General features: G+C 42.1%; 1 protein-coding gene across 6 annotated transcripts in view; it reads left to right on the forward strand.

Annotated features, from left to right (window-relative positions):
- Nucleotides 1-23,545, forward strand: part of fryb (furry homolog b (Drosophila)) — a 56,152-nt gene that overhangs the window by 24,006 nt on the left and 8,601 nt on the right. For 4 of the 6 annotated variants that reach the window (XM_069720487.1, XM_069720455.1, XM_069720463.1 and 1 more), the window contains exons 7-53: nucleotides 13-93; nucleotides 1,686-1,854; nucleotides 2,194-2,286; nucleotides 2,496-2,594; nucleotides 4,017-4,118; nucleotides 4,619-4,722; nucleotides 4,863-4,971; nucleotides 5,484-5,570; nucleotides 6,100-6,271; nucleotides 6,352-6,484; nucleotides 6,732-6,839; nucleotides 7,006-7,132; nucleotides 7,589-7,702; nucleotides 7,897-8,061; nucleotides 8,341-8,427; nucleotides 8,540-8,799; nucleotides 8,952-9,141; nucleotides 9,840-9,964; nucleotides 10,834-10,891; nucleotides 11,275-11,366; nucleotides 11,548-11,720; nucleotides 11,969-12,129; nucleotides 12,224-12,334; nucleotides 12,534-12,688; nucleotides 13,243-13,342; nucleotides 13,453-13,624; nucleotides 14,202-14,458; nucleotides 14,567-14,713; nucleotides 14,917-15,085; nucleotides 15,205-15,295; nucleotides 15,577-15,650; nucleotides 16,520-16,670; nucleotides 17,537-17,640; nucleotides 18,240-18,331; nucleotides 18,470-18,563; nucleotides 18,712-18,931; nucleotides 19,121-19,272; nucleotides 19,455-19,642; nucleotides 19,744-19,838; nucleotides 20,074-20,272; nucleotides 20,369-20,590; nucleotides 20,975-21,173; nucleotides 21,306-21,403; nucleotides 22,125-22,295; nucleotides 22,638-22,778; nucleotides 22,908-23,093; nucleotides 23,212-23,376. In XM_069720487.1, coding sequence (XP_069576588.1) covers nucleotides 13-93; nucleotides 1,686-1,854; nucleotides 2,194-2,286; nucleotides 2,496-2,594; nucleotides 4,017-4,118; nucleotides 4,619-4,722; nucleotides 4,863-4,971; nucleotides 5,484-5,570; nucleotides 6,100-6,271; nucleotides 6,352-6,484; nucleotides 6,732-6,839; nucleotides 7,006-7,132; nucleotides 7,589-7,702; nucleotides 7,897-8,061; nucleotides 8,341-8,427; nucleotides 8,540-8,799; nucleotides 8,952-9,141; nucleotides 9,840-9,964; nucleotides 10,834-10,891; nucleotides 11,275-11,366; nucleotides 11,548-11,720; nucleotides 11,969-12,129; nucleotides 12,224-12,334; nucleotides 12,534-12,688; nucleotides 13,243-13,342; nucleotides 13,453-13,624; nucleotides 14,202-14,458; nucleotides 14,567-14,713; nucleotides 14,917-15,085; nucleotides 15,205-15,295; nucleotides 15,577-15,650; nucleotides 16,520-16,670; nucleotides 17,537-17,640; nucleotides 18,240-18,331; nucleotides 18,470-18,563; nucleotides 18,712-18,931; nucleotides 19,121-19,272; nucleotides 19,455-19,642; nucleotides 19,744-19,838; nucleotides 20,074-20,272; nucleotides 20,369-20,590; nucleotides 20,975-21,173; nucleotides 21,306-21,403; nucleotides 22,125-22,295; nucleotides 22,638-22,778; nucleotides 22,908-23,093; nucleotides 23,212-23,376 — 6,562 coding nt within the window. The remainder of the gene's footprint in view (nucleotides 1-12; nucleotides 94-1,685; nucleotides 1,855-2,193; nucleotides 2,287-2,495; nucleotides 2,595-4,016; nucleotides 4,119-4,618; nucleotides 4,723-4,862; nucleotides 4,972-5,483; nucleotides 5,571-6,099; nucleotides 6,272-6,351; nucleotides 6,485-6,731; nucleotides 6,840-7,005; nucleotides 7,133-7,588; nucleotides 7,703-7,896; nucleotides 8,062-8,340; nucleotides 8,428-8,539; nucleotides 8,800-8,951; nucleotides 9,142-9,839; nucleotides 9,965-10,833; nucleotides 10,892-11,274; nucleotides 11,367-11,547; nucleotides 11,721-11,968; nucleotides 12,130-12,223; nucleotides 12,335-12,533; nucleotides 12,689-13,242; nucleotides 13,343-13,452; nucleotides 13,625-14,201; nucleotides 14,459-14,566; nucleotides 14,714-14,916; nucleotides 15,086-15,204; nucleotides 15,296-15,576; nucleotides 15,651-16,519; nucleotides 16,671-17,536; nucleotides 17,641-18,239; nucleotides 18,332-18,469; nucleotides 18,564-18,711; nucleotides 18,932-19,120; nucleotides 19,273-19,454; nucleotides 19,643-19,743; nucleotides 19,839-20,073; nucleotides 20,273-20,368; nucleotides 20,591-20,974; nucleotides 21,174-21,305; nucleotides 21,404-22,124; nucleotides 22,296-22,637; nucleotides 22,779-22,907; nucleotides 23,094-23,211; nucleotides 23,377-23,545) is intronic. The other 2 variants (XM_069720480.1, XM_069720496.1) reach the window with 1 other exon arrangement.

The following is a 23,545-nucleotide window of genomic DNA, read 5'->3' on the forward strand; positions in this document are numbered from 1 at the left end:
TGCCCTTTTCAGGTATCTGGGGCCAAACACAGGCAACATGCACATCGTGGCTGACCTCTACGCTGAAGTAGTGGGAGTTGTAGCTCAGTCCAGGTACTGTAGACTTCTGCTTATTGTGCAAATGAATGTTTATTCATATGCGTGTTTGTGTGTTATCTGTATCTTTTGTCATTGAGTAAATAGTGTGGCTTGTTTAAATAATTACTGGCTTGAGATTGAGTGGTTCAGTTCAGTTCAGTTCTACACTTCCCAATCATACCATAATATTTAAGATCCAATGCGAATAAATGTCCATCAACTCGCATAGACATCGCAATAAAAACACACTCTTTGTAAAATAAAATAAATGTGTTGTTTTTAACATTTTAGAATAAAATCATTCTTGTCTTTTGTTTGAATTATAATCCAGGTCATGTTGCAGCCCTGGGTTTATTTGTCAGGGTGGAATATTTCATGTGTAGTTACAGTAGCTACCTGTCCTCCCTTTGACCCCATTTTCAGTGGAAACGGAAATTACAAATGCTCTCTATCCCACTTCAGTACAAGTGAGAAAAGCAATGTGGTAATGACCGTCATTCCCTGCGTTCTACTAGTCTGTGTGTGTGTGTGTTTGGGTGTTGGTAAATACGTGTGTGTGTGTGTGTGTGTGTGTGTGTGTGTGTGTGTGTGTGTGTGTGTGTGTGTGTGTGTGTGTGTGTGTGTGTGTGTGTGTGTGTGTGTGTGTGTGTGTGTGTGTGTGTGTGTGTGTGTGGGCGTGCATGAGGATAATGACACTAGATTATGGTCCTCCAACTGTGTAATGTTGAGTGTGATGAGAGATGAACGTTGTTCCCATTTTCTGGGAGATTATTACTGTGATGTGGGGGTTCAGAAGGCAGCTCAGTAACTGCCTGCACACACACACACACACACACACACACACACACACACACACACACACACACACACACACACACACACACACACACACACACACACACACACACACACACACAGACACAGACACATCATTTGACACAGTCATCAAGTAATGGATCAAAGACAATACTTTGAGATCTAGTTTAGCAAATGATGGGTTTTCCACTGGATTAAGCTTCTTAGTTGAGTTCTAACTCCCCTTTCAATGTTGTTGTTTTTTTCGAGCATTATTTACACACACGGCTATGAAAACGCTGAGTACACACACTCATAAACAAGCATATATTTTTTTCTTGGTATTATCTGCATGTTTTTCCAGCCTGTTTTATGGATCACAGTGTTTATGTATCTTATTTAAACACTCAGCACTAAACACAAGGCTGATAATTGTCTTTACTGCTGTGGTAACCCATGTGAAACATACAGAAGTGTGTGCAAAAAGCACACGCATGCATATTCCCTCCACATCACCCCTCCAGATGCCTTTCTAAATATAGGTCTGCACAGCACTTTTGGTCAAATGTATTTGGATGGTAAGTACACACATAAACTCACATAAACACCCTCGTGTGCACAAGCAAAAAAAGAAGGCACATAGAGGAGTCAGCGCTCACGATATTAGCCAATAAAAACGGCTAAGAACAATCTTGCTGCTTTGTTGTAGTAATTTCTACTAACCGTAACGCCACTCAGCTGAGACCTAGAAAAGAAAGCATTTACTAAAACTCAGAGCAACTGTTCACATCTGGTCACCATTTCCTCGGCAGGTTCCCAGGAGTGAGGAAGAAGTTCATCTCTGAGCTCAAGGAGCTGAGACAGAAGGAGCAGAGCCCGTACGTCATCCAGTCCACCATCAGCCTCATCATGGGACTCAAGTTTTTCCGCATCAAAATGTACCCGGTGGAGGACTTTGAAGCTTCCTTCCAGTTTATGCAGGTAGACTGAGCTGAAATCATTTGCTACCTTCCCTGTTATTTACATGCCAACATAAAGGAACATTATTTCTGGCTTAGGAATCTCAGGACAGACGTACTCTTTCTCTGTATACAGTCGGGTCTGGAAGCTGTTTAGTGCTATTATAGAGCAATCCACTTAACTTCCATTGAAGCAATCAAGGGTTAAATGCTTGGTTTATTGCCCCTTTTATGGCAGTTGCAGTAATGAGAATATTACTTCCCTCAAAAAGGGACATTAACTGGTGACCTTACATGCACAGGTGTATTGTATGTTGTTTCTGTCACTGGTCTCTGACCCTCTCTCTCTTTCTGTCCGCAGGAGTGTGCACAGTATTTCTTGGAAGTGAAGGATAAAGACATTAAGCATTCATTAGCTGGACTCTTTGTGGAAATACTTGTACCTGTAGCTGCTGTAAGTCCATTTCCTCTTACCGCTCACAGCAACACAAATACAGATCAAGCCGGAGTCAGATTATTGTTTCCTTTTCAAATAAAAAGTCTGTCTGTCTTACTGTTGTTCAGTATGTCTGCACAATATGTAAGTGTTGAGAATCATGTGAAAATATTCTGCTAAAGAAAACATGTATGGAGGTAACTTCTGCATTATCCGTCGTCCCCCAGACTGTGAAGAATGAGGTGAACGTGCCATGTTTACGGAACTTTGTTGAGAGTTTGTACGATACCACTCTGGACCTGTCCTCCAGAAAGAAACACTCTCTGGTAAGTTTCTGCCTCATCACTGGTCACCTCTCTTCATCTCCTCTCCATTAAAATCAATTGTTTAAAGCACTTACTGTAACTCTCCAACATGTGGGCTTTTATCTGTCCACGGGAAGGAGACTGGAGTGCAGTATGCGCTGCACACACTCGTTTCTGAAGCAGTGCCAGATGGGCAATATTTGCCTACAGCATTGAAGTAGGCAGACAAATCGGCACATTAGATGCAGTACATCTACCTTATTAGAATAGAGGTCTCACACGAGCAAGCATGCAATAGAACTATGCTGTTTAGCATGCCTTAATCTCCTCAAAATAGAGACACTAATATGTGGAAAATTCTTAAAGAAAATTCACTTACAATTAAAACAGCAGACGTTTGTTGATTTGGAAAGCACAGCAATGCTTGCTAAAGTAATATTTCCCATTTAGTCTTTAATCTTTAGTCTTCCACAGGCATTTTTGATAACAAAACATGTGATCAGGCTGCTGCGTTGCATTATTGCTGGTTGCTGTTGATGTGCTATTTCTGAAATGTCGACGGGTTCCTCCTGCTGTGACAGTGACTCGTGTTCTCAGGGCAGCAGACATGCCACTCCGCCAGCATGCATGCTTCCTTTGACGGGTTCTCCAAATACTCCAAGCCACCCATGCAGTCAAGACCTAACACACCTCTCTCCACACAAAAGTCATGCACACAAACAAAAAAATAAGCTGTCAGCATCAGAGACAGCAGAATGGACAGACATGATAGGAATGACAGTAATGTGCTACATTTCCATATTTGTTATTCTTTTACTTTCTGTATGGCTGAGTGAGGAGAGTTGCTGAAATGGGTGAAACAGATAACGAATACCCACTTTGATAAGGAGTGACAGGTAAACAATGCGCTTTTCAAACCTGGCATTTCCAAGACCATTCATGACAAGAGTGTACCTGCTCTCACACTGATCTTTAGCAAAGCATTCTTGTTCAAAAATGATCTGCACGCAGACTTGCGTTGTCGTTCAGGATGACTGAACAGACTCGACACCAAGTTTCCGTTCCTATATATGAACTTTATTGTGAAAATTTGAATATATAAGTCTCTTCTTCAAACTTTTAGCCGTCTTCCTCACGCTTGCTTTAATTTTGTCCAGGAAATAATGTCATTTCCCCATGTTAAAATCGAAAAAGGGAGCTCAGAAATTCGATTTAAGCTTGAAAAAAAAGTCATCTTCAGACTTACTTTGATTATGTGAATGTGTCTCTATACAGTAAACAGTAGCATAGTTAAAGTAGAAAACTGGTGAGGAAGAGGAACACATTCTGACTCCTTTGTTTTTACATTGAATGACTGATCAACTTTAAGGTTTGAATGCCTGATATGTGTCATGTGCCTGAAGTAATGGTGTCCCATCTGACGTCTCTCCTTCTCCACACCAGGCTCTGTATCCTCTGGTGACCTGCCTGCTGTGTGTCAGTCAGAAGACTTTCTTCCTCAGCCGCTGGCACATTTTCCTCAACAACTGCCTGTCAAACCTCAAGGTTAGCTCTTACTGTCTATGACATGAAAATTCAAGCATTACTGCTGTAAGGGTTATTCGTATCACAGTCGGTGTTATACTTCCACAAGATAACAATACACACTCTGTAACAAATTCCTGTCCATTTGGAAGAACTTCAACAAAGTGACAGAACATGCACACGACACTGAACTTCCCACCATGAAATTCTGCAGTAGCATTACATAATATTAATAGTAAGCCATCTGTATGTATTGCCTCAAGGTAAACACTGCAGTTTGATTGATGGGGGTGAGTCATTCGAACTTCTGTAAAGCTTTATGATCAAGCTGTTATTATCTTAAGAATCCTCCGTATGTTGTGCATACTGAAATTTCTCACGTAGCTTTAAGGTACAGTACAAGGTACAGAAACGTGTTGGTCCTTCTGCCTGAGACGAAAGATTTAGTTTTGGCAGAGGGATGTGAAATACTCTACTCGAGGAAACACAGTTGAATTTTGTCTGCATGTGTGTGAATGCAGAATAAAGACCCCAAGATGGCACGTGTGGCTCTGGAATCACTCTACCGCCTACTGTGGGTGTACATGATCCGAATAAAGTGCGAGAGCAACACTGGAACACAAAGGTAAAAGCCACATGCTGTTATATCATCATCTACAAAACATAAGATGTAATTTGTGGCTTGTAAAGTTTTTAGCAAGGATTTATTGTCATTGAAAGTTTAAATATGTGTGGTATTTGACTTAAATCTCTTTTGTCCCTCAGTCGTCTGACGTCCATCACCTCCACTCTGTTCCCCAAAGGGAGTCGTAGCGTTGTGCCCAGAGACATGCCCCTCAATATTTTTGTCAAGATTATCCAGTTCATCGCTCAGGTGTGTATGACAAACTCACACAAAGGTTTAAAATCTGTTCTTGGTCAAAGGACAAGAGAATTAAAGTGGGTTTTGTTGTGTTCTGTGATTTATTCTGTGTGAGTCTGTGCTGTCACTGAAAAAAAGAAACACTGGTTCATCGAAAATTCTGCAGAAACATTTCAGTAATTAAAATCTTATGATGACCAAGAATGTAGGCCGAGATATTTCGGACATTTCACCACAATCCATCATCAAATTGGATTATATTTTATCTAATGGCTATATTAGAGGCTGAGGTTGTGAGTGTGTGCACTCATGGTTCTTTACAGCTTTGTGGTTGCTGCTGTCATTCACCCACTGTGTGGATGTTCCATGAGTCAGATATAGTTATGATGAATCAAACTTTACATCCCTTTTCTTACTTTAATGCTAAATTGAAATGTGCCACCGGTGACAGCAGATGCACCTGCTGCCTCACATCGCATTAACCCTGAAATCCTGTAACACCAGAATGTTTGTCTTCTGCTCAGGAGAGGCTGGATTTCGCCATGAAGGAGATCATATTTGACCTATTGAGCGTTGGGAAGCCTGCCAAAGCCTTCAGTCTCAACCCGGAGGTAAAGCAAGCAGACACAGGCATTCAGTAATGTGCACTCATTCGCACACACGTCAGCAGTGTATCTCCCCGGGCCAAGTTACAGGAATGAACATTCCCATTTTTAATTGCAGTCAATGGGGAAGGTAAATAACAGTATGCTCTGCAGTACTGAAGAAATGCGCAGGGTGTTGATCAAATACATCAAACTGTCAATCATCAGTCCGACAATGCAATGTGGTATGTTTTGCATGATTTGGAAGTGGTTGGTATGAAAGTAAAACATGAGGATTGTGAGATTACAATGTTTGCAACATATCAATAGACACATTGACACAATGAGCAACAATGAGTTATTTGAATTTTGAATTTTTGTTTTAAAACAAGGAAACCTACTATATTACCACTGTATACTACTATACTACTATATTGTAGTTAGTTTCAGAGTTTTAGCACTGCCTGTTAATGTACATTTACTCAATCGCTGCTTCAAATTGTCATTGCCCTTGATAAACATGTAGTAAAGATGCTGTGCTTCCTCCGTCCTCCAGCGTATGAACATTGGTCTGCGGGCGTTCCTGGTCATAGCAGATGCTCTGCAACAGAAAGACGGGGAGCCTCCGATGCCAAACACAGGAGCCACCCTGCCCTCTGGAAACTCCCTGAAGAAGAAGAAAACGTATCTCAGTAAAACGCTCACTGAGGAGGAAGCCAAGCTGATAGGTCCGTGTGCGTCTGCAGGCATCCAGGCTGCTGTGACGTCGCCTCCAACTTCATGTATCGTCTCGATCTCTTCTCCACAGGCATGTCCTTGTACTACTCCCAGGTGCGTAAGGCTCTGGACAACATCCTGAGACACTTGGACAAGGAGGTGGGTCGCTGCATGATGCTCACCAGCGTCCAGATGCTCAACAAAGAACCAGAGGACATGATCACGTATGTAACTACAAAGTGCAGCAACTCAACTGTTTATTAATGAGGGTTTGTTTGATTCTGTTTGATTCTATAATTATTCTATGAAAAGGTGACGAATTTGTAGCCAGAACATATCTGGCCTTTCCATGCACCCAGAAAATAAACTGAAACGATATTGCTTTAAATTTGAGTAAAGCAAATTACAAATTTTATTTCAAATTCAACAACAGGTTTTAGCATGTCTAATGTGTCCTTTCATCTTTGTTAGTGGTGAAAGGAAGCCTAAAATCGACCTGTTCAGGACGTGTGTGGCTGCCATTCCCCGTATCCTTCCTGATGGCATGTCCAAACCGGAGCTCATTGACTTGCTCTCACGGTGAGTCTTTCCTGTGAAGTTATCTCTGATCATCTTTATACATTTTGAGGTCAGTTGAGTTGAAGCTTCACTTTCTGCAGTGTGATTGCACAACATGATAACTTGTATTGTTTTTTTTATTCTCTGGCGAGGTCTTAATCATGCATACTTCTCATCTGTTCCTCAGGCTGACGGTGCACATGGACGATGAGCTTCGTCTTATTTCTCAGAATTCCCTGCAGAGCCTGTTACTCGATTTCTCAGACTGGAGGGAAGACGTCCTCTTTGGTTACACACATTTCCTTTTACGTGAGGTATAACAGAACTGGAAAGAAACTTGCAGCTACACACAACTGTACACGACCTTTAGATGTGTGTTCAGGCTCAGTTTATTCTGCTGGTCATTATGCTGCTGTTATATAGAGCTTAATCATTTAAATGTATACATGATCACATTTTGACAAACATATCACCAACACAAATGTATTTAGTGTCCTACATTGGTGAAATTGAGAAACAACATTGTAATGCTGTATGACCTTCCCACCTCTTTGTTATGTGCATGTTTTATAACAAAACCCATAAAACACCTAATTATGTTCACGTACAGAAGCTTCCACTTTCAAAATTGGCATTAGCGCTACAGGAGGCACAAAACACAACTGGAGTGATTAAAAAAAAAAAACACGATCCTGTCTGAATTGACAACATATACTGACATACTGATTTTGGCAGCCTTTCTGTAAATGTCACTTGCCAAACTCTTCCAGGTCCAAGACACCCATCAGGGTCTGCAAGATGCATCTGTGAAGCTGCTTCTTCAGCTGCTCACACAGTGGAGGTTAGCTCTGCAGCTCCAGGGGAAGACGCGAGGTGGAGTCGAGGTTTGTGCAGTATAGTTTACTATTGTCTATTAAAAAATGCCTGATTATTACATTAACTTAAATATCTCAGAGATCACACATTTTTTTTCAATGTCTTTGTTTTGAAAGAAGAAGAGCCATAACTACAGGTTGAGTCACAGGTCTAACAATGTGATTACTAAACCTCCTCCCGCTTTGTCTTCCCTGTCCAACAGGCCAGCCCCAGACTGCCAGAGCGAAGTCCACACTGCTCAGTGCTCCACGCGGTCGAAGGTCTGGCTCTGCTGCTCCTCTGCTCATGTCAGATCAGCACAAGGAAGCTGGCGGTCGGTGTGTTAAGAGAAATACGCTGCCTCTTCACAGCTCTGGGCCACGCGGAGGTACAGTACAGAAAACCCACATCTTTATCCACCACACATATTGGGAGTGGGATCTAACTGGCAAAATAGATAAACATACAGTTCAGTAACAGATATATCAAGCAGCTGGTAGCAGGTTGTCATTGAAGGAAGAGAGAGGACATGGAAGTAGCAGGATGGAAGGAGAGGCAGCTGACTGTAACTGTGATTACAGATACAGCACATGCAGGCTGTGAATTCTTTCACATTGTGTGACGCTGTTATAAAAATAGCTGATTCTATAAATGTCTTACCCCACAGGATGATGACAAACCCATGATAGAGGTCATGGACCAGCTGAGCCCAGCTGTAATGGACAGCTTTGTTCATGTGGCTGTTTCTGACTCGGTAAGTACACTTCTGTTACGAGGGTTGGAGAGATCAGTATTTCAGATTAAATATTTTTATCACAATCTACTAAATTACGGTGTGTCCTTCTTAAATTCCTCCTCTCCCTCAGTCCACTTTGCCCCTCAGCCACCACGTTGACCTCCAGTGGTTGGTGGAGTGGACGGCTCGACTTGTGAGCAGCTCGTACGACGTGAAGAGCCCCAGCCATGTCTGGATCTTTGCCCAGTGTGTGAAGGATCCATGGGTGCTCTGTTTGCACATCTTCTTACGGCAGGAGCACTTGCCCAAACACTGCCCCATCGCTCTGGGATACGCCTGGCCCTACGCTTTCACACGGCTGCAGCTGCTCCTGCCACTGGTCGACCCCAAGTACAAGAACACACATTAATTCTATTGTTTATGTTTTTTTTAACTGTTAATCGAAATAACCAAAATATCACCCAATACCAAGAAGCATTTTTATGAACGAATAAAATATGTGACCGAATGCCTCATCTATGTTTTCACCTGTCTTTCTGCAGTAGTCCGGTGAATGCCAAGAAGACCAGCACGGCAGGCTCCAGCGACAGCTACATCTCACTGTGGCGAAATTACCTGATCCTCTGTCTAGGTGTGGCCAAGCCAAGCATCATGTCGCCTGGCCACCTCAGAGCTTCTACACCTGAGATCACAGCCACCACACCTGACGGCAGCGTCACCTATGACAACAAGGTGTGTGTGTGTGTGTGTGTGTGTGTGTGTGTGTGTGTGTGTGTGTGTGTGTGTGTGTGTGTGTGTGTGTGTGTGTGTGTGTGTGTGTGTGTGTGTGTGTGTGTGTGTGTGTGTGTGTGTGCTCCAAAAGATACCACAGTTCTTCATAGACCTGAAAAGCCTTTAAATTTCACAGATTGCCAGGGAAACGAAGCCTGACAGTTGATTTCATTATTGATTACGCCGACATTTTTCATTTAATTGATGAATAATTTTTACGCACAATGTCCATCGTGATCAAATCAGCGACAAAATGTAAACATATTCAGAAGCTTATGATATAAAACACAAACATATAAACAAATCCTCTGTGCTTTTCCTTCAAGAAGTACAGATGATTAACTGATTATCAAAATAGCTGCAGATTAGTTTTCATTCAATCGACTTAACAATTCATTTTTCCACCTCGAGGAAAAATATTGATTAAACTCACGGATGTGCATTTAATTGGGAAAAATCTCATTAATCCCATTTAAAAAAAGAAGTTGGGAAAATATGTATTTAAATATATTTTAAATATAAACTGGTGAAACCCTGAACCCAAATAATAATGACAGTGATAATTTTAAAGTAAAGTATTTGTGTTCAAAGTTGCTTGTAGATCTCGATCAGTTTTAGATTGTTCATGTTTCCTGATCTGTTTGTATATATGTTGTTAGGTGATAGGCACTCCCTCTGTGGCCTGGCTTTTAAAACAGCTTGTCCCGCTGATGAGAGCTGAGAGTCTGGAGATCACAGAGTCTCTGGTGCTGGGGTTCGGATGCACAAATGCTCTGGTCTTCAGGTACTGGAACAGACGCACCCACAAATACACAACTACAATAAAACACACAACTTGTATCTGGCATGTCTGGCTTGGATCAGGTGCTAAATGTTTTTTATTACCTACTGAGATGTCACACAAAAGAGATTACTGATTTAATGCAAAGATGATTATTCAGAAGTCCATTGTTTGTTGTTTCTATGTGTTCTATCTGTTGTTTTCTTGTGTGAGCGTTTGCTTTAGCACAAAATAAACCCCCAAAGCCTGAACAGAAGGAATGAGACCAGACAGATTTAGATTACACACAAAATGGATGATGTGCTAGATTTGACCTTATCTCTTACATAAGAAAGACACGACGTTTCAGTGTTTTTTTTTATCCTGCCTTCATCCTTCACTTATTCCCATATGTCTGTACATTGTTGTCATAACTGGGATGAGCTCCATGCCTCTCTGACATCCAATGAAGGAAAAAAAAATGCGTCACTGATGTAGGGAAGGAATTCTTTTAGGGACAGAGATCATATTTTTTCAAAGGACAGAGATTCCATTGTGAACAAGAGGTATTTCATTTCAAAGCAGATCATCTATTTTTAACCGAGAATGTTTTCTGAAAAGGCGCTCATTGTTATTAAAGAGATTTAGGTCTGCGCAGACAAATTTGTTCTGTCATGACTGTGTTTGAGGATTAGTGGTTTTAGGGCATGTGACATTTGGGTTGCACAAGATAGTTTAGATTTATGTTAGAAAATCTTCTTTTCTTCTAAATAAGACAGAGACCATCCTCCTCCCTTCTATACAAGCTAGAAAGATTTGATCAGTCTCATTTAGTGACTCAGCAACAAGGTAATTGAATGATTTTTGCTCCCTCTGGTGCTGTGTGTTTACAGGGAGTTAGTCGAAGAACTCCATCCATTGATGAAGGAGGCCCTGGAGCGCAGGCCAGAGGTAACACACACACACACACACACACACACACACACACACACACACACACACACACACACACACACACACACACACACACACACACACACACACACACACACACACACAAGATATTTTCATATTTTTCCAGTTATTTATTATCTTTGAAAATAGGCTATGGATTATTTGTGCTGTTAAAGTAAAGTCACTTTTTCTTTCAAAAAAACAAATTATCCTAGTACAAACCAAAAGAACATGCATGCTGAATGCGGTATATTATCAAACATTTCTTTATTTCTCCTGTAGAATAGACATTGTTTAAGGACTTAAAGATGTGCTGTACATCGAGTGTTGCTCAAACTCTACAGTACAGCTGTGAACTGAATACCTGTCCGTGCTTTCAGAACAAGAAGCGCAGAGAGAGGAGGGATCTTCTCAGGCTTCAGCTGCTGAGGATCTTTGAACTCTTAGCAAATGCCGGAGTGATCAGTGACAGGTAGTTCACACGTCATCTTCTGACTAATCTCCGGTTGGGATTTTGGCATTTCCCTATGGCTTAATGCAAATTAACTTGAATAATTCTCTCTTAATATACACTCTTCTGTCATTTGCATTCCCCTATAACGTCTTGTGTTCCTTTGAGTACCAGAGTCAGATTTCTTTGTCTGTCTGTACAGCACCAATGGAGCTCTGGAGCGTGATTCCCTGGCACTGGGTGCCTTGTTTCTTGAGTATGTGGATTTAACCCGGATGCTTCTGGAGGCCGAGAATGAAAAGGAGCTGGATGTACTTAAAGACATTAGAGCCCATTTCAGCGGGATGGTGGCCAATCTCATCCAGTGTGTTCCTGGTAAATAATTGTATTGCTTTTTTATGATATTATAGGATGCATAATGCATTGATCTTTCAGTTGTAGTAGATATATTGGCCATGATTTTACCAGTGCTCTGCAGCTACAGACCAAATCTTTCTTGCCAGTCAGTCAATGATGTTCATTGAAAACAAATATGAGTTTAAATGGTCAAGTAGAATCTGACTCTTTTTTTTTTACCCTCCCTGTCTCTCTTCTTTCTGGCTCTCACACTAAAATCTGTGCAGTCCACCACAGGCGCTTCCTCTTCCCTCAACAGTCTCTGAGGCACCATCTCTTCATTCTCTTCAGCCAATGGGCCGGACCCTTCAGTGTTATGTTCACTCCTCTCGATCGTTACAGTGACCGGAACCACCAGATCACTCGATACCAGTATTGTGCTCTTAAGGTAAGCAATGCTGGTGCCCCCAGACCCTGCTCTGTCATTTCTTCCTTTCATTATATTTTATAACCTTAGCGTGAACACAAATTTTGTCCTGCAGGCAATGTCAGCAGTTTTGTGTTGTGGACCCGTATTTGACAACGTGGGTCTGTCTACTGACGGCTATCTGTACAAATGGCTTGACAACATCTTGGCCTGTCACGACCTACGGGTATGTCAGCTCTGAGATACTCTGTTGCCTTTAACTTGTTGCACACTAAATTTCTATGTTGCTTTTTTCTAAAAACATACCCTGATTACTACAACTTAAATCATTCTAATATTATTAAAATATAAGCAGAAGTTATTCAAACCAAATTTTTCCTTATTCGTATACAGTTCCATTTTAATGCTAACGTGTTTGCCATTAGGTGCACCGTCTGGGGTGTGAGGTGGTCATTCTGCTTTTAGAACTGAACCCAGACCAAATCAATCTGTTCAACTGGGCCGTGGACCGCTGCTTCACTGGATCTTACCAGCTGGCATCTGGCTGCTTCAAGGCCATCGCCACAGTCTGCGGTAACAGGTAGGGAATCATGCGTTGGTTATTATCTACCCTGCTGATGTTTTCTCTGTCAGGACACTGATATACAAATACACTTTACTCTGCTATCACCAGCACTGCCCACATGTCTGTTAACTATGGAGTGCCGATTGGACTATTACGTCTAGAAAGTACCATGTTAACGTGTTTATTTTTTACGTCTTAATGTGTTTGGACCATAATGTTACTAAACTGTTGGGTGGCATCAACTTACCCACCCTTTTATTGCTGCAGGGGCTGCGTTGGGCTCTATGTATGCATTGTGGCTTTGGGGAACTGTTTTTCCTTCTTCCAAAGATTTTTGTGTCGGGTTTACCCTCAGAAACTGATGACGTGATAGCACCTGATTTTAAACACCTTAAGGTCTTCAAAATGGACATGTTAACATGGTATTTTCTGTCGCCCTAAGATGCACAAATTTCATGTATTGTGTGGATGCCAAAATAGAAGTAATGGTCATATTCTATAGTTAACATTCACTGGGTTAATTCTCATCGTGATCAGAAACTACTAACTGTTTCTCCTTATTTTGACAGGAATTACCCATGTGACCTCGTGACTTTGCTCAATCTTGTGCTGTTCAAGGCTTCAGACACCTGCAGGGAAATCTATGAAATCTCCATGCAGCTGATGCAGGTACATACACGCATTTATTTATCATCTGCACAGAAAGAAGAGGAAAAAAGAAACATAAAGACAAAAGCTGACAAAAAGCTTTGACTAAAGGATAAATAATATGTCTGCAGGTGCTGGAGTCTAAGCTGTGTGCGTACTCTAAGCGGATGGTGGAGCAGAAGCCTGGTAATATTTTGTATGGAACGCACGGCCCCCTACCACCGCTGTACAGCGTCAACCTGCCTCAGCTCTCCATCCAGCTCGCCAGCATGTACCCAGAGCTCACGCTGCCTCTTTTCTCAGGTGAATTCTTCATGTTTACTGTGTACACAGGTTTATGTCTTTCCTTTTGTGGAACATCTTTGTGCCACAAAGTGCAATGAATTTGAAAATGTAACAATACAAGATAATTGAGTACTTCATTACAATGCGCAGGCCAACACTACAACACCATTATATTTATTTTGTTTAAAAAGGTAGATCCTAAATGCTGAGCAAGTTGTAAATAAAAACTCCCAACTCCCAACTTATGATGTCTCCTTACACAATAAAGTTTCAACAGCAAAAACTGGATATCAAATTAAGGGAACCAAGTGCACCCAAAGTGCTGTTTTCTCATAACATTACAGCCAGATCTGCTGAATACTTGCATATCTAGTGTATCTAGTAAATGCTGAAGCAGGCAGGATTTTCTCCGAAACAACTCAATCTCTTTGACCCCTCACATGTAAAATTCCTAAGAGGCCGTTGCTCTCCCTCAGAGAGTTGTTAAGTTTATATCGAAGCTGTATCTCTTGTTGTTGAACATCTTAAAATAATTTTCAGCTTCCTTGGGGTTCTTATAACATTCATTTCTTTGACATTTTTTTTGCCCATGCAGAGGTGAGCCAACGTTTCCCAACCACCCATCCCAACGGCAGGCAGATCATGCTGTCCTACCTGCTGCCCTGGCTCAGTAACATTGAGCTTGTGGACACAGGGCTCCTGCCCCCTGCCTCGAGCCCGTGCACACCAGAGGAGGAACCTCACGGTCAGGCGCAGGGCATGGGTCTGTCCCCCAGTCTGAGAGGCAACGGCTGGGGCTCCTTACAGGCAACTTCACTGGTGCTCAACAACCTCATGTTCATGACTGCTAAGGTGGGAAACCACGTTTGTTCTTACTTGTGAAATTACTGTTTCTTTCCCAAAGACATGCCCTGACTTATAACTGTTTTTTTTTTTTTTTTTTTGTCTGTACCTTATCAGTATGGAGATGAGGTTCCTGGACCAGAGATCGAGAATGCCTGGAATGCTCTGGTGTCCAACGAACGGTGGAGCAACAACTTGCGGATCACCCTGCAGTTCCTCATCAGCCTGTGTGGAGTCAGCAGCGATACAACGCTGCTGCCTTTTGTAAGTGTAGTTTGTAAACACCGACACACTAGTCAAATTGAAGGGATTTATTGATAAAATAATAATACTTAAAATGAAATGTAACTTATTGTCACAAATATATTAATGTGCTGAATTCCATGATGATGATGTCTTAACAAATATGCAGAAATAATACAAATTACACAGGACTTCTAATTAATACATGCACTTATCTGCTTTAGATCAAGAAGGTGGTGATCTACTTGTGTCGCAACAACACCATCCAGACGATGGAGGAGCTCCTGTTTGAGCTGCAGCAGACCGACCCGGTCAACCCTGTGGTTCTGCACTGTGACAACCCTCCCTTCTATCGCTTCGCTGCCAGCAACAAAGCCTCCACCTCCCAGACAGGTGAGATGAAATGTTCCTGTCGAAGTCTGTGGCGTCAGATCATATTTTCACCCCGACACTCACTTTGAGTTTGTTCTTGACAACTTCACTGTACTGTATTTCTGACTTCTCATGTGTAGGCACCACCTCCAGCAGTAACACTGTGGTGGCTGGTCAGGACAACTTGGCAGACACAGATGAGAACAAGCTGGTCAGAGAGAGTGAAGAACGGTTAGTATTAACACATTTTCTTTTTTCTTGTATTGACTCATCTATGACAAAAAAAAATTAGCTGCATTTGCTGTCACATTGAGACCGTGTTTCATTCAGAAGTCAGCAGTCTCTTAAGAGGCTTGCGCACAAGGAGAAAATGTCAGACACGTCAGCATTACATCAGTTATGCAGTTTTGTTAGTGTTAGACTTTAAACCATTTCAGTCATGAAATGAGACGGCACACCGGTAAAAGTCTGGAAACTCTGAATTGTACTTGAAATGTCATTTGCTTTCTCAGCCGGGCCAGGGCTCACAACAGACTGGAGTCTCGTTACAGCAACAGCTCCGGAGGCTCCTACGAGGATGAAAAGAGTAAGACATCTTGGTTCTCATGAGAATGAATGTACAAACTCACTGTACTTGTGCAATATGTTCTCACACGCACAGGCTAGGGGTTCTCACGCCTGTCTGCTACTTTGAAATACCTCCAGGATATGGATTTTTCCTGTCACTCTAAACTGTTTACCACTTTAACTTTAATACTAATTGTCACTAATCGTGCATCTGTGTTGGAAGGCTTCTATGCGCCTGCTGTCACCCTGCAGAGCTTTAATCAGCCAAGTATAAGGCATTTTCTCTAACTAAGCCAACATTTGATGTGATACAGCCATTTTAAACGAAAGCATGGCAGTTAGTTACTGTTTTATGTTGTCAAGCATGTAAAATAGCTGCCTCAGCATATGTTGCATGTTTTCTGTTTTTTTAAATATGCTTATTATTATATCCTAAATTGAATTACCTAACAAGCCACTGGCCAAGCAAAATAATGGAAACATTGGGAAAACAGCTAGTTTGGTTCTGACAAGCAGTATCACTGAAGCTCAATAATTAACGTGTCATATGTTGTTTGTTTAATTTGTCCAAAGATGTTGGTACTTCATTTGTGCGGTAACTAAGTTAGCCAGCTTACTATTCACATGTCTTCCCGTGAATAAACAGTGTTCTCAAAATGTCAACCCTACATATTATACATGATAAAATTACAAATAACAACAACCTGAAATAACTGGACTGCAGCTTTGCTCTACGCGATGTGAATGAGAAGTTTTGGAGTTGTCTTTAACCGACACGGGTGTGTCTCACCTCTATGGGTTCAGACAGAGGGTAGGTTCATGTGTGTGAACTATATGTTTCAGTTACATTTTTTATTATTAAATCTTGGGATTGATCTGGTTTTGCAGACGATCCACTTCCACCGTATGCCGGATGGCTCCTGGGTGTTCTTGAGACCAACCATCCTCAGCCGTTACCCATGCCTGTTAACGGAGGCTGCTGGGCGCCTCTGGTTGACTACCTTCCAGAAACCATCACACCCAGAGGACCACTGCATAGGTACACACAAACAAACACACAAATCAACTCTGAAGCAACCACAAGTTACACACAGAGAGCAGACACAGAGTTGGAACAGTGACATTACTATCAGCAGAGTCTGCAATCTTTCAAACAGACCTGTCACGCCTGCTCACAGATGGTCTGATAAACTCCAACACACAATGAAACCAATCTAACTTGATCTGTCTCTGCTATGTCTAGAATGAATGTTCGAAAGGATTTACCGCTTTAACTTATCTGCCTCTCTCTACTTCTCATAAACCATTACTTAAAATTAAATAAAAGATGACTACAGGATCTGCCGACGAGACTATAGTGAAACTTTTGATTAATGTACAATATATACAGCACATTACAGGAGAATAGACTATATTGTATTAATTGAGTTTTATATCCAGTTTGAGTATTTGGAGTTTGTCACATTAATTATTATTCAGTTTAAAGAGAAACCTCACAATGATGTTCACACACACCCCAGACAGAAATTACTCCCTCTAAATCACTTTTTTTTTTCTGTCTTAGTTGCCTCAAGCATATTCCTTACCTGCTAAGACAAATTTTTGTTAATTTAAAAGGTAAAGCTAAGAAGTAACATGTACTTCTATTGAATGTTTTTTTCTGTGTTGATTTATTTTAAGAAGGGAATTCTTTTCTTGTTGCCTCTTTTATTGCGAAATATCAGAAAACAAAACCATTAACAGAAAAGCATTGGCTAATGTAGTTTTTCCAGGAAACTGCACGTAGGCTATTTTATGCTACATGAGCTTGAACCCAAACACTCTCAGCACACCACTCCACAGCCGATGGAAAGAGCAAATATTGTCGATTTATATTGTGATATTTGCGTGTGTGCTGTTCCTCAGGTGTAACATTGCTGTGATCTTTATGACTGAAATGGTGGTGGACCACAGCGTAAGAGAAGACTGGGCTTTACACCTGCCTCTGCTACTGCATGCCCTCTTCTTGGGTAGGTGTACACAACATCTGTGCATGACCTGCACGTCATTCAACTTTGGGCAGGTAGAGCCTTTATCTGATTCATTTTGGAAAAGGGCTTTTACGCACCAACACATTCACAGGAAAGCCTTGAAGTTTGTAGGTATTTTTCTGCAACGCCCAGTAGCCTAAGTGTCACAATGCGTTGCATCTCCATCCCACACAGACAAACCATTCTCTTGTGTTTCCACAGACACGTTCAAAAATCTGCAGGCAAATACCTGTCCGGTCATCTGTGTAGAAATGTGTTATTATGTACTCTGCATATTCAGCATACTAACCCTCCAGTGCAAGGTGCTCGTTATCGTTTAATCTTTGTCACTGTGCACATGAAGTCGTCCAAGAATCCATGTTGCATTGTTTCATGAATTTGTTCCTGGCAGTGTATCGGCAAACATGTTTTATTCATAGTATTGTACAAACTCAACATAAGAAACAGGAGACACCAGCTTCATGACAGATCAATACAAGAATAGAATGACCAAAGCACCTGATCAGGCTCTGTTTATCTTCTTATTTTATGGTACGGTATGCATGTTATTGTCTTACTGGGTGGTTTTACTTTGCCAGGTCTGGACCACTACAGACCAGAAGTCTATGAACACAGCAAACGTCTCCTTCTCCACCTCCTCATCGCCCTCTCCTGCAACAACAACTTCCAGGTCAGACAGGTTTCCTCATACTTGTTGTTGTGCCAGTATAGCTTCAACATTGCATGACGTAAACTAGCAGTGGGAAGGTGTTCAGTAAAAAAAAAAAAAAAAAAAAAATTTGACAGGACTTCTGCCAAATGTTTCCAGGTAATAGCCTCAGTTCTGATGCTAACAAGAGAGATCAGCGACAACAAGACGCTCACCATTAAGTCCAGCTACCACACAGAGTACCAGCAGTCACGTGAGTAGAAAATATCTGACTTACCAGTGAACAATGCCCTTAAATGACTGTTGGACCAGTACGTACATGGGAGAATTGAAATGTACACTGAAACAGAGCATTAAAGTAATAGTACACTGAGGTATACTCTGTCATCATATTCCGGTAGATGCACCTGACTTCCTGCGAGAGTGGCAGACGTCTCCCGTGGTGGACTCCGGACTCAGCTCCACATCTAACTCATCCTCTGCCAGTCTGGGTGGTGGCAGCACTGCAGGCAGTGTTGGAAATTTGCCCCTTGTTACACCTGATGACCTGGAGGACCTTGAAGATGCGTCCAATGAGACAGACGAGAAGACAAACAAACTCATTGAGTTCCTCTCCACCAGGTAAACACAACTCCAGTGAGCTTCGGTGCAATTTTAGAGGCGCCACTTTTTCATCACAGTGTATGAATGATGGAGAAGGTGTGTTGGTGAAGTGTAGTGTGTGTGAATGTCGTGCACACTGGGTGTGCTGTGCACATATTTAAGTGCTTTTGTAACTTGTATGTGGTGCTACTGGTGGTGGGTATACAGTGCTTGGAGTACTGTGTTGTTGTTGCTCAGAGCGTTTGGGCCACTGTGGTTGCATGAGGACATCACACCGAAGAACCCCAACTCCAAGAGCACGGAACAGCTCTCCAACTTCCTGCGCCATGTCGTCTCTGTCTTCAAGGAGTCCAAGTCAGGTGAGGATTTACTCATGTTAATGCCACATCTTTCACTAATTAACAGATATGTCAAAGCTCACATACTGCCCAATGAGTTACTGAACGTTATTCTTTAAAAGCAGCGAGCCTTATATCAAACAATGCAGCAATAATTGGTTCATCAGACCTGCCAACGGGCTTGTATGTATATCTGTCTAAAGACTTCCACCTGGAGCAGCAGCTGAGCGATGTGGCGTTGCAGACGGCTCTGTGCAGCTCCTCACGTCACTACGCTGGGCGCTCTTTCCAGATCTTCAGAGCCCTCAAACAGCCAATCAACAACCATGCTGTCTCTGACCTGGTCTCACGCCTCGTTGAGGTGGTGGGAGAACACGGAGACGAGGTGCAGGTGAGAGAAAGAGTAAAAGATCATCAGCGTACAGACATACAGTAAGTTAGAGACTGCTCATGCTTGTGCCTGTATAATTTATCAACACATCTGTGTTTCAGGGCTATGTGATGGAGGTGTTGTTGACACTGGAGTCAGTGGTGGTGAATCTAGCAGAGTGTCTGAAAAACAGCGACCTTATGGCAGCTCTTACCCGGTATGCCTCTGCTCTTTGGTGGATTTTGAATCTGTTTGAGCAACAAACCAAGGAACAATAGTTAAATTGTTCTCATCTTTCTTTCTAATCAGAAATAATATATTTACAAAAATGATAATTTATATGAGAGAGAGTATTCATGACACTTAATTCATCATTTTCAGACTTATTTGACACAAGGTCACCATATTCGACGCATATTTAACTGTATCTGTATTTACTGTTTAATTCATAGGACGTCCTCACCAGACTTTGTGACTAGTGAAAAACTGATGAACAGAAAGAGCACTGGTCAGCTGAACTTCCCCGGCCCAGGATTTGTTGGTCTGTCGTCACAGCGCCACCAGCGCTCCTACTCTGTCCCCAAGAAGTTTGGCGAGTGTGGGAACCACTTGAGCGACCCTCCTCGCAGTGCAACTCTGGACCGCATACAGGCAAGAAATGAAGATACTTGTTCAGTCTGACTGCTTGAGGAGATTTGTCAAGCATAGTACATCTTACAAATTTAGTGTTCATTTTTTAATCTGCAGGCCTGCAACAGTCACGGTCTCGCGCGAACAGGAAGAACCCCAGGATCCTGCACATCGTCAACCAACCGTATCGATCCCAGTGTTCTGTCAGATCCTGCACACGTTTCCCACCCTTCGACAATACTGGCCACAGTCTTCTGGGTCGCTGTGTCACTCATGGAGTCAGACTTTGAGTTTGAATATCAGATGTCACTTCGCCTCGTTCACAAGCTGCTGTCAAAGGTAGATAAGATGAAACTTACTTCAAGGGGAAGTTATGTAGTTTTAAAAACTAAAGTTTTGGCAGAGACAAAACTAGATGCAGAAAAATGCAAACTTTCCCTAAAGCCTGTGCTTCTCCTTACCACCAACAGGACCAAGACATTGACCAGCCAAGCCAAACTAAGAGCTTTAAAGTGTTGCTGTTTTAATATAAAGCAAACTTCCCAACACATTATATATAAGGAAAAGCTATCAGCTCTCCACAGCACAAACAACTGGCTATTTATTCATACTAAGTCTCTGCCACCCTTTTAAAATAATATATGATTGTAATGCATTTTTGGAGGACCAACTTGTGTATAAGCAACTTTCAACTTCAGTTAAGCCAAGAAAACTATTTCCCAGGTGCCCTTGGACAGAGCAGAGAACCGTGAGCGCCTTGAGAAGCTGCAGGCTCAGCTGAGATGGAGCGGCTTCTCTGGGATCCAGCAGCTTTTGTTAAAGGGTTTCACCTCCCAGGCCACTTCTGACCTCACCTTACAGCTCTTCTGCCAACTCACTCCAGTCTCCCGTGTGCCTGTTGTTGACAGCTCACAGTCTATAGGTAAGTTCTCACAGTCATTTTTTTTATCCTGTATCATATCAATATATTTTTTATCTTTGTCATCCATTGATCAGTGCTGGAGTTTTATCCATACTTTGTGGAGCTGAAGTTCAACCTCTCCTTCCTGTGCAGGGTTTCCTCTGAATGTGCTGTGTCTGCTGCCTCACTTGGTGCAGCACTTTGGCCACCCGACTCAGTTTTGTAAGGAGAGTGCTGAAAGGATTGCACAGGTACTTTTATACTATGAATTCTTCTTTTGAGCTTAGTCTAGTTAGTTTCTTTTTGGTTTACTGAAACTTATTTTAGGCTTATTGTTTAGAGCTAAACCGCAGGACTTTTACATTTAAAAAAAAATGTCAGTAACATTCAAGCCCTTGCCAACTGAGTTAAACTGATCACCACCAGGTAAATCTTTCTCTATTTCACACTATAATCTGGTGTCTATTGAAATATTCCCGTGCTGGGTAGATAAATGCATATTGGTCCTGCTTTATGGGCACAGCGTGCACACCTGAAACGCCCTGCCAGACAAGTCAGCAAACATCCATAACTTCCAGCCCAATGCTAACTTAAATGGGGATAATATAATTCAATCATGCACTTCTAGACTTTCCAAATGTCAGCGGACCAAATGGATCAAATTCTAATAGTGAAAGAAGTAATTTCACATAGGTTGTGGCGCTCAAAACAATTTATCCACCATTTTACAGGCACAACATAAGTGCTGCAGTGGTGTACAGCAAAGCCTATGATGTAATCACATATTCAGAGTCTTTTTATAATTACTCTTGCTGGCAGAAGGAGAAAACAAAACTTCCACACAACAGGTTGAAGAAGACACGAGAGACAAACAGAAAAGAAGAATATTTTAATGTTTGAGGAGAGATGAAAAGCCAAAGCGGCTTACAAAACACAGCAGCCCTCCCATTTATCTGTCTTCCCCTCTCTCAGGTGTGTTTGATGGAGAAGAACACGAAGCTTTCACATTTGGCACATGTGATGACTCTCTATAAGACACGTTCCTACACGCGCGACCCTTTCTCCTGGGTCAGTGTGGTCTGCCGCTATCTCCACGAGGCTTTCTCCGACATTACACTCAACATGGTCACCTATATGGCTGAGGTAGGTGCCGGTTACTCTGCATTACACACCTTATTTCTAGCAGTATGTGGTTGTCTTTGCTTAAGCTATTACATTTTAGAACAGCAGGTTTAATGATAATTCGATGAAAGTTGGAGAGAGGACATTTAGTAAGTGGTCCATTTATTCTGTCAGGTGCAGAATGGGCTTGTATTTTGCTGAAGTGATGTCCTTTTCAGTTATCTGCCACTGGTAAAGGGAAATCCAGTCATTTACAGTCCAGTGTTATATTGCTCATGACACCCATTGACATTGCCCCTAAGCAAGATCTATTTTGTGGTTGCATGCTTTGCCCCTTAACGGATGTCTCTTTCCATCTCTCAGCTGCTGGATAAAGGCCTTCCCAGCATGCAACAGTCTCTCCTTCAGATCATATACTGTCTGCTCAGTCACATGGATCTGACAGCTGTTCAAGTCAAACAGTTCAATGCTGATGTCATGAAGACCATTGAGAAGTTCGTCCAGGTAAGTGTCCTACAGTACTTTGTGTTTTTGTTTGCTGCAACTGTGTCCACTACTATTCTCTTATTATTATTGTGTGATATAAAGTTCGCATTGCTGCCTCTCTAATACTGTTCTTTTTATATTCTATAGACCATACACTGGAAGGATGCTTTAAACATTTTGAAGCTGGTTGTGTCACGCTCTGCCAGTCTAGTGCATCCGGTGTACGGCCACTCACAGGGTGATCTCTCTAACCTAGAGGTCAGCAGAGTGTGGGACGGTCCAGCCAAGGCTCTGCCTGGGAAAACACTCGATTTCACCTTTGACATCTCAGAGGTGAGGAAGAAACTGTTCTTTATCTCTTTTTTTTTGTATATATACAGTTTCAGGGATAAAACAAGACGTTATAAATGTTTATGATATTCAAACTGCCTTTTTTTTTTTTCCAACACAGACTCCAGTGATCGGGCGTCGGTTTGATGAGCTCCAGGGTTCAGGGGGCAGAGAGGGGAAGGCCAGAGCCATGGCTGTAACCCGCAGCACTTCCTCCACGTCCTCAGGATCCAATTCCAACACCATCCTGGTGCCTGTCAGCTGGAGGCGACCGCAATCATCTCAGGTAGTGTTAGACCCTAACAATAAGTCTTTGGCATGGTATTGTAACACGAGTCGCAAATAGTTCAAATGTAATTCAATGACAACCCCAAATATCAGAGCTGCCACGGTTTGATACATCCAATAACGTACTGCTACTCAACCACCTGTCTTTGTTTTGACATCAAAGTCAA

Source organism: Brachyistius frenatus, unplaced genomic scaffold, assembly GCF_029030835.1.
Source record: "Brachyistius frenatus isolate BFR_SWC_R1_liver_20210118 unplaced genomic scaffold, ASM2903083v1 Contig_5, whole genome shotgun sequence".
NCBI lineage: Eukaryota > Metazoa > Chordata > Actinopteri > Embiotocidae > Brachyistius > Brachyistius frenatus.